The sequence below is a fragment of the Rhinatrema bivittatum genome, chromosome 8 (genome assembly GCF_901001135.1).
Source record: "Rhinatrema bivittatum chromosome 8, aRhiBiv1.1, whole genome shotgun sequence".
NCBI lineage: Eukaryota > Metazoa > Chordata > Amphibia > Gymnophiona > Rhinatrematidae > Rhinatrema > Rhinatrema bivittatum.
In genome coordinates, this window is record NC_042622.1 from 26,768,042 (window position 1) to 26,778,525 (window position 10,484).

Here is a 10,484-nt window from a genome sequence, read left to right on the forward strand (position 1 = left end):
GCTCCGAGCCTATTTTTTGCATAGGCCCGGCGACGCGTGCAAGCCCCGGAACGCGCATGTGTCCCGGGGCTTTGTGAAAGGGACGGGGCAGGGCGGGGGCGGGACCGATGCCTCCGGCACAGCGGCCGTGCCAGGGGATCGCGCGCCAACCCACGCCTGCCCAGAGACGGGTGCAGCTTATGGAACAAAGGTTAGGGGGGGTTTGGGTAGGGCTGGGGGGGCGGGTTAGGTAATGAAAGGGAGGGGAAGGTGGGGGCGGACGGAAAAGCCATCGGGGCTCCCCTAGGGCTCGGCGCGCTCAAGGTACAGTAGTGTGCGCCCCCTTGCGTGCGCTGATGCCAGATTTTATAACGTGCGCGCGGCTGCGCGCGCATGTTATAAAATCGGGCGTAGATTTGTGCGCGCCGAGTTGCGCACACAAATCTACGCCCGCGAGTAGTTATTAAAATCCGGCCCTTTTTGTTTTGGACATTTAAATTACATTGAAATCTCGACACAAGTTTTGAAACAAGGCATTTTATTTGCAATTTTGAAAATTAAAAAATGATTAAAACCGGACCTATTTTTTTCTCAACCCTTAAAGAGTATTTAAGGTTGGTTTAGTCCCACAAATATACATAGTTGGTATTGTCTGGCTCACGTTCTACCAAGACTTTTTCCCATTGGTTGGTTATATATATAGTCTCAGAATTCGTGGTATACAAGCACGCAGGCTTTATTTTTGATATTTATAGACCTTTCCTCCAGGAACTTGTCCAAACCTTTTTTTTTTTTTTAATTCTTTATTAATATCACAAGTAACAAAATGAAATACCCCTATGTCACAATGCCAACGAAAGCAATCAACAGCAAAAAGATAGTACAAGAAAGTATATTAAGCTGTATACAGTTTTATAATGTATATCCCTTCCTCCCCCCCCTTTTTTTTTTCTTGTTCCGTAGAGAATAAAGTACATCCAAACAAGGTAAGCCAAACATTTTTTTTAAACGCAGCTACACTATTAGCTTTCACCACATCCTCTGGCAACAAATTCCCGAGATTAATTATGCGTTGAGTAAAAATATATTTTCTCCTATTAGTTTTAAATGTATTTATTACCCAGTAACTTCATTGTGTGTCTCTTGGTCTTTGTACTTTTCAAATGAGAAATTAACGTTTACTCGTTCCATTCCACTCATTATTTTATAGACCTCCATCATATCCCACCCTCAGCCGTCTCTTCTCCAAGCTGAAGAGTCCTAACCTCTTCAGCCTTTCCTCTTAGGGGACTTGTTTCATGCCCTTTATCATCTTGGTCACCCTTCACTGTACCTTTTCTAATTCTGCTATATCTTTCTTGAAATGTGATGACCAGAACTGCACACAGTACTCAAGACGAGGTCGCACCATGGAGTGATACAGGGGCATGATGATATTCTCTGCTTTATTCTCCATTCCCTTTCTAATAATCCCCAGCATTCTTTTTGCTTTCTTGGCTGCTGCTGAGCAAAAGATTTCAACATATTTTCAACGATGACCCCTAGATCCTTTTCCTGGTGGTGACTCCTAATTTGGAGCCTTGCATTCTTTAGCTGTAATTTGGGTTACTCTTCCCTAAGTGCATCACTTTGCATTTGTCCATATTAAATTTAATTTTTGCATTTGCATTGCAGTTTTACAATGTCCTCTTGCACTTTCTCACAATTCTCTTGGGATTTAACAAGTTTGAATTATTTTGTGTCATCAGCAGATTTGATCACCTCACTTGTTCCCATTTCCAGTTCATTTATAAATATATTAAAAAGCATCAGTCCCAGAACAGATCCCTGGATCACTCCACTATTCACCTTTCTCCATTGGGAAAATTTACCGTTTAGCCCTACTCTCTGTTTTCTATCTTATTTATTTGCTTTTATATACCGACTTTCGTCGGAGTACATCACATCGGTTCACTTTATAACAGGTGTAATAGTATGACAGGGGTGTCTTACTATTTATACATTGTAACCTTAAACCTTAATGGGTCAACAAAAAACAAAAATAACATTATAAATTAAGTATAGGATGTTGCAAAAGTCAGAAATAAACCTGGGCTAGGGGGCCTCTTAAAAGATACTATGATACAATATATACAATGTAGCAGGAAAGTGTAATAGAATACACAGTGTGGCGTGTAACCGATGTTTAACTTATGATTAAGGAGTCTTAAAGATGGTACATGGGAGGAGGGGGAAGGGAGTTGGTAGTCCATAAGAGGATACTGCCCCCTATCCCATGACTTTTTAATTTCCTAAGAAGTCTCTCGTGAGGTCTGTCAAGTGCTTTCAGGCAGTCTAGATACACCCTATCAACTGGCTCACCTTTATCCATCACGCCCTCAAAAAAATGTAGAAAGTTTGTGAGGAAAGATTTCCCTTGGTTAAATCCATGTTGGCTTTGTCTCATTAAACTATGCTTATCTATGTATGTGTTATGATTTTGAGGTGTTGGAGTGGATTCTTGGATACTGCGGTGATGGCCAATCCCACGGGGAGGAGCCCCGAGAGGAACCGCAGTACTAGGCTAGACTCGAGACACGCAAACACAGAAGATTTATCTTTATTATACATCTGAATGATATCACCAGAGATGGCAGTAGTGAGGTGATCCAGTAGAAGCAGTCCAGTGGCCCTCGGCAGAGGAGTTCCGGATGCAAGTTCCCAGTGCTGGGCTGTAGATGAGACAGACCAACAAAGGTTAGATTACTCACTAAAGGGGTAGATTTTTAAAAAATGCGCGTTCGCGTACTTTTGTTGGCGCACCAGTCGCAAACAAAAGTACGCTGGATTTTAGAAGATACGCGCGTATCTTCTAAAATCCAGGATCGGCGCGCGCAAGGCTGCCGATTTTGGGCAGCCGGCGTGCGCCGAGCCGTGCAGCCTGCCTCCGTTCCCTCCGAGGCCGCTCCGAAATCGGAGCGGCCTCGGAGGGAACTCTCTTTCGCCCTCCCGTCACCTTCCCCTCCCTTCCTCTACCTAACCCACCCCCCCCCCCGGCCCTATCTAAACCCCCCCTACCTTTGTCCACGGATTTACGCCTCCCGGATGGCATGACATCACTCGAGGGGGACCCCCCCGACGTTCCCGCCATAACGTGGATAAAGACGTGGGTGGCGTGCGTGCATGCGCGCACCCTAGGAGGCCCTCAGGAGAAACATGGCGGATAGCCTTGCCATTGCCGTTCCGGGGACGCCGGAGAGAGCGGCATGAAGATGCAGCAGCAGCCATCTTCCCAAGGCTAGAGGAGAGAGCAGGAAGAAAGATGAGGCACAGAGGTTGAAGCCGTCTGAGACCGACGGACGCAACAGTATGTTCAGCAATTTTGTTCTTTATGATAGTTTCTACCATTTTGCCAGGCACAGGTGTAAGACTCACGGGTCTGCAGTTTCCTGTATCACCTCTTGATCTCTTTTTATAAATTGGCATTACATTGGTAACCCTCCAGTCTTCAGGTACCATAGATGATGTTACTGATAGTTTACAAATTTCCAATAGTAGGTCCGCAATTTCATTTCTCAGTTCTTTCAGCACTCTGGGATTATACCATCTGGTCCAGGTGATTTGCTACTCTTTAGTTTGTAAATTTGCCCTAGCACATCTTTCAGGTTCACTGAGATTTGTTTCAGTTCTTCTGAATCATCACCTTTGAATATCATTTCTGGCATGAGTATATCTCTCAAAAAAGCACCAAAGAGAGGGAAATAGAATCAAATCCTATTGCCACCAATTAATATACACAAGAGACAATATCATAGACCAAAGCTCAAGAATTGTAATCTACTGTCTCTCACCCGCAGTGGGCCTCAGGCAGTTGTCAGCCTTCTGAGCAGCATTTTTTGTAATCATTTATTGTCTCTTGTATTTCTACTCTTAAAGACTATATTATCCAGTTTTTTAGCAAAAACTTTATTAAATGCATCTCTTAAAATGATATCGACCTATTGTCTCTATATTGAAACCGGAATACTTAGCCAATTCAGACGCTCATCAGCCACTAATTTTTGACTGGGATGAGTTCTCAAGTTTATCACCCAAATGTTTTCACCCGACATGGGCCATGTTTCGACTATTACAGTCTTCGTCAGGGGAAATGTTGTGGCATTGATTTTGAAGAGACGAGGTATTGATTTTGAAGAGACGTGGCATTGATTTTGAAGAGACATGATTTGAGTGTCTGGGTTAAGAGAATATTATGCCAATGGTGGATAGTAACTATTTCCCCTGAAGATGACTGTAATAGTCAAAACATGGCCCATGTCGGGTGAAAACATTTGGGTGATAAACTCGAGAACTCGTCCCAGTCAAAATTTAGTGGCTGGTGAGCGTCTGAATTGGCTAAGTATTCCGGTTTCAATATAGAGACAATAGGTTGATATCATTTTAAGAGATGCGTTTAATAAAGTTTTCCTAAAAAATTGGATAATTAAGAGTAGAAATACAAGAGACAATAAATGATTACAAGAAATGCTGCTCAAAAGGCTGACGACTGTCTGAGGCCCACTGCGGGTGAGAGACAGTAGATTACAATTCTTGAGCTTTGGTCTATGATATTGTCTCTTGTGTATATTGATTGGTGGCAATAGGATTTGATTCTATTTCTCTCTCTTTGGTGCTTTTTTGATTGTTAACATTGAGAGGAGTGGGCTTCTGCTTGTGTGAATGGGTATATCTCTTACATCTTCCTCAGTGAATACAGAAGAAAATAATTAATTTAGTCTCTCTGCTATGGCTTTGTCATCTCTAAGTGTCCCTTTTACCTCTTGATCCATCTAATGATTGAACTGATTCCCTCGCAGGATTGTTACCTCAAATGTTCCTGAAAAAGTTTGAGTATTTGCTTCTACTGCAAGCTTCTTTTCAAATTCTCTCTTTGCTTTACATCTGACTTGCCAGTGCTTATGCTGTTTCCTGTTTTCCTCATTCGGATCCCTTTTCCATTTCTTGAAAGATGTTCTTTTAAATATTATAGCCGCTCTCACCTTACCTTTTAGCCATGTCTGTAGTTGATTAGCCTTCCTTCCACCTTTCTAATGCGTGGAATACATCTGGTCTGGGCTTCCAAGATGGTATTTTAAACAACGTCCATGCCTGAGCTAAACTGTTAACCAACCTTTGCAGTTGCTCCTTTCAGTTTTTTCCTAACCATTTTCCTCATTTTATCATAGTCACCTTTTTGAAAGTTAAATGCTGTTCTAGTAGATTACTTTTTTCCACTCTCTCCAGTTATTAAGTCAAATTTGATAATGTTGTGATCACTGTTGCCAAGCGGCTCCAACACTGTTACCTCTCGCACCAAATCCCATGTTCCATTAAGAACCAGGTGTAAAATAATTTCCCGTCATAGAGATTCAGTTCGTGTACCAGCTGCTCCATGTGGCAGTCATTTATTTCATCTGGGAACTTTACCTCTCTATAATGTCCCGATGTGACATTCACCCAATCAATCACCCATTATTACTGTGCTGCTGATTGTGTTGGCTTCCCTAATTTCTTTTAGCATTTCATTGTCTGTTAGTTCATTCTGGCCAGGTGGACGGTAAAACACCCCCACTACTGTTTTATTCCCTTTTTCAGCTGGAATTTCTATCCATAAAGATGCAACATTGAATTTTGTTTCCTGCAGAACTTTTATCCGGTTTGACTCAATGCTCTCTTTAACATCCTCCACCTCCACCAATTTGATCCATCCTATCATTTCAATATAATTCGTGCCCTGGTATCACAATGTCCCATTGGTTCTCCTCCTTCCACCTTATTTCAGAGATGCCAGTTACACTTACCTCTTCATCCAGTGCTATACACTCTAACTCTCCTACCTCATTTTTTAGACTTCTAGCATTTGTATACAGACATTTCAAACTATGTTTTTTGTTTCTATTAACACCCTTGATATCAGTTGACAGGGGTAATAGGGAATCTTTCTGCTCTTTACTTAAAGGCCCCTGGTCCACTTTGGCATTTATTGCAACCTCTCTACTGTGATGCCCTGTGTTCCCTGTTCTCTTAGTATCCTTCAAAGATACATCATTCCCAACCATGCGCTTCTCGGCTTTCCCCCAATCATCCCCCTCCATTGTTAAAACAAAGAAAGGGGGCGTAATTGGCCAAGAGATATGCACAGCATGTCGTGGGTGCTCCAGTACTTGATTTGTTTTCTTAAGACCTGGAGCCCATCTCCGTGTTTCTAAAATGATTAAATAACCATGCAGTGTAGTGTTACGCCCTGCTGGTCTGGGAAGTGACAGAGAATTGGGCTCTGAACCTCGATGTTCTGAAGACTGCCCCTGCCATGTCACCTGCCATCTCTCCAGGCAGATAACTAGAAGGGTTCGGCGCTCGCCCTGCTGGTGCAGAACTGCAATATTTTTTTTTGCTTGTTGGCTTCTTTAGCCACTTCCACTTTCCCACATAAGCAATCGCCAGGGAGCCCCTGCACGGGCCACACTTTCTGCATGCGTCATTACTGCCCCTCCCCCCAGTGCCATTCACCTGCACTGTTTTATAAAAGGCGAGCACAGCACCTCAGGACATGGTTCACGGGGCTATAAGTTCCCGGCCCTCCAGAACTAACAATCTGAGCGCGGGAGCGTGGGGAGGGACAGGGCGACTCGACACCGGGCGTGCGTTTCACGGAGCGTTTCACGGATGTACCAGGATGGGAGGTGAGCCGAAACGTTCTCTGAGCTGGGCCTACTCATTTATCCAGGGCTGTATCAAAGCATTATAAACCCATACCGGGGAAGTTATCTGACATTTTAGGGAGTCATTTTTGAAAGGTTTATACATGTAAATCTGCTTTTTTAAAATTATCGTGCGGGGGGGGCCGTGGCGAGGTGGTCTGGGGAAGGGCACGCCTGGAACACGATTTCACCTGTACATTTCCCCAGACTAGGCGTCCCGATGGGGGAGGGGGACAGGGGAGTGGATTCGGGGCATGGAAACCACGCAAGTATGCGTGAAAAATGGACACGTGGGAAGTCACAGCTGCCCCGGAGCCAGTGGAACGTCCCGCGCGTGGGTCATCGGCCTACGCGCTGGCAGCACCCGCAAATTTTCAAAGCGGGACTTGTAAGCCAGAAGGCTGAGGCTACTGAAAATTGCCCTCTGAAAATTAAGTGGGGGGTGGCAGTAAAAAGCAGGCACATTACAAAGAGGCGTTCCCTGCAGCAGGGAAAGCTTTTACGCGTGCACTTTCAGCTTTCCAGAGCATGCGTGTAAGTGCATGCACAGACCGGTTGCTCCTGCTCGCGAGCGGGTGTAACTTTCCGCACGCATGTGTCTGCGTTCACCGGGACAGACTCACAGGTTTTCACCGAAGACTTGTGCGCATAAGTCCGCTTTGAAAATTGGGCTGTTGTGAAATCACCCTTATAACGGTCTGTGTGAAATAACTGCCTTGACAAGTTTCATTAGTGGGAGCTGTCAAAAAAGCAAACAGAATGTTGGGAATTATTAGGAAGGGAATGGTTAATAGAACGGAAAATGTCATAATGCCTCTGTATCGCTCCATGGTGAGACCGCACCTTGAATACTGTGTACAATTCTGGTCGCCGCATCTCAAGAAAGATATAGTTGCGATGGAGAAGGTACAGAGAAGGGCAACCAAAATGATAAAGGGGATGGAACAGCTCCCCTATGAGGAAAGACTAAAGAGGTTAGGACTTTTCAGCTTGGAGAAGAGACGACTGAGGGGGGATATGATAGAGATGTTTAAAATCATGAGAGGTCTAGAACGGGTAGATGTGAATCAGTTATTTACTCTTTCAGATAATAGAAGGACTAGGGGGCACTCCATGAAGTTAGCATGGGGCACATTTAAAACTAATCGGAGAAAGTTCTTTTTCACTCAACGCACAATTAAACTCTGGAATTTGTTGCCAGAGGATGTGGTTAGTGCAGTTAGTGTAGCTGGGTTTAAAAAAGGTTTGGATAAGTTCTTGGAGGAGAAGTCCATTACCTGCTATTAATCAAGTTTACTTAGGGAATAGCCACTGTTATTACTGGCATCAGTAACACGGAATAGACTTAGTTTTTGGGTACTTGCCAGGTTCTTTTGGCCTCTGTTGGAAACAGGATGCTGGGCTTGATGGACCTTGGTCTGACCCAGCATGGCATGTTCTTATGATCTTAGGAGTTTAGAAAATGAAAAAAAAAAAAAAAGAGAGAGAGAAATTGGGTCTGGGTTGCTGGAGGCTCTGCTTCAACGGCAAGAAGTAACGGGGAATTGGACTCAGACAGCAACCTACAAGGCCCCTGATTTTGACGGTTTGGGAAACTAAGTAAGGGAGTGACTTGTATGGCGCTACCATGAGCTTGCTGGGCAGACTGGATGGACCGTTTGGTCCTTTCCTGCCGTCAGTTTCTATGTATTGTCTGCCTCTTGCTTGGGGGGGGGGGGGGATTTCCCTACGAAATGTCTAATTCGCCTGCATCCTCTCTCACCAGGGGATGCCCCTTTTCAGTGCCAGCTGTGCAGTGCCAAGTTCAAGATCAACTCCGACCTGAAGAGGCACGCCCGCGTGCATTCGGGCGAGAAGCCGTACCAGTGCGAGGTCTGCGAGTTCCGCTGCGCCATGAAGGGCAACCTGAAGTCCCACACGCGCATCCGGCACAACTCGGAGAACCCGGTGAGCTGCCCGGAGTGCGACTTCCAGTGCGGCAGCAAGACCAGCCTGCGGCTGCACGCCAGAGCCCACCAGCCCGAGCAGCCGGTGAAGTGCCCGGACTGCAGCTACTCCTGCTCGAGCAAGGCCGCCCTGAAGGTGCACGAGAGGGTGCACTCGGCCGACCGCCCCTTCAAGTGCCAGTTCTGCGGCTTCGACACCAAGCAGCGGAGCAACCTGACCACCCACATGAGGAAGGCTCACCGGGACAAGGTCAAGGCCAGGAAGCCGAGCGCCGAGAAGAAAGAGGGCGCGGCGCCAAAGCCGGCCGCCTCGCGTCAGGCGGCCAAGCTGGACGCCAAGAAGGCGTTTGGCTGCGACTGCTGCGAGGCCTCGTTCGTCCGGCAGGATTCGCTGCGCAGCCACAGGAAGCAGCACGGCGAGTGCCAGGAGGCTAGGACGTCCGAACTGGCCGTCTTGCAGCTTCAGGTGGATCCCGGGAGGCAGGGCAACGCCGCGGTGGACGTCGGGCACCTCCAGGTCCCGTTTCAACCCAGCCAGGAGACTTCCTACGGTGAAAGTATCATCAAGGTCATCGTGGGCCACCAGCTGCCCCAGGCTAATGCCGCGGCGCAGGGGGCGGCGTTGAACCCGCTGGCCCCCGGCTTGCTGAGCCCGAATCGGCAGGACGTGGCCGCCGGCGGTCAGCTGGAAATTCTGCGCCAGGTTGGCCTGGTGGCTTCGGACCAGCCCCTGGTAGCTCGGCACGAGGCGCGCGCGGTCGGGCACCAAGCCGTCCTCCTCGCCGCCCACGACCAGAACGCGGGCGGCTCCCTGCACCAGACTCTGATTTCCGCGGCGCTCCGCGGCCCCGAGTCGCTGGGAAACCAGCTGCTCCTCCCCGGCGCGGGCATCGGCTGCTGCGGCCTGGACGCCTTCGGCGCGCTGATGCAGGAGGGTGCCGCCGGGGTGACCATGGACGGCGCCGGAGGAGGAGGAGGCGATGCCGCCGTGGCCGCCTCGGCGCCCCCCTCCCCTCTTTTCTGCGCCATCTCACGTGGAGGCGCCCAAGCCCGCCTGGTCCATCATGCAGGACGGAGCCCAGCCGGCCCTGCTGTGTCCTGCAGACTCCATACCGGATTAACTTAAAAAATAAAACGAAGCCCTTTTTTTTTTTTTTTGTTTTGTTTTTCCTTCAGGTGGCGGTGGCTGCTCTTGTACTGGACCTGGTAGGGTGAAGTCAGCTGCAGTCAGGGTTACCCTCTGTCAGGACTGCTCTCCGGATGCTTTGTAATGGGGGTAAGCGCCGATTATTAGTCATCGGTACAGGGAGTCACCCAGATAAATCCCCCCTGGGGGATGGAGACCCATTTCCAAAGGGGCATCCTTACAACTGCAGACCAAAGGGACGATCCCGGGGGAAGGGGAGAGGGGGGATTAAATGTTTGAGATCCCCTCCCCCTCCCCCGCCTGCACGTTTCCCCAGAGGCCCTGCCCCCACATGAAGAGGAGGTGCAGAGTCGGCCTTGCTGGTCGGATCCCCAAAGCCAAACTCTGCGCTGCATGTCCCTTAGGAAAATGTATTACCTTGCAGATACCTGCAAATTGCCCCATCATCTCTATTTTCCTACAGGAGGGCCTGATTGACTCTAAGTTTTTTGTTGGTTTTTTTTGCCATTATCAGAGAATGGAAGAAAAGCCTCAGGGGTCAGTTTTTCTAAAAAAAAAAAAAAAAACCAAAACAAAAAAAAAACCGTTCCATTCCTAAATGATGTACCCAGGTTTTACAGATTTCTCAATTTACGGGTCTAATTTAGCACAAATTTTCAAGCACTAGGCACATAAGTGCCTCTTACTTTTTTC

General features: G+C 47.4%; 1 protein-coding gene across 1 annotated transcript in view; it reads left to right on the forward strand.

The window, feature by feature from the left end:
* The window catches only part of ZFP64 (ZFP64 zinc finger protein), a 33,102-nt gene extending 23,308 nt beyond the window's left edge, over positions 1 to 9,794 (forward strand). The window contains 2 exon segments of the mRNA XM_029612524.1: positions 8,464 to 9,647; positions 9,649 to 9,794. Of these exon segments, the coding sequence (XP_029468384.1) occupies positions 8,464 to 9,647; positions 9,649 to 9,765 (1,301 nt within the window). The 3' untranslated portion in view covers positions 9,766 to 9,794.
* The last annotated feature ends 690 nt before the right edge of the window (positions 9,795 to 10,484 follow it).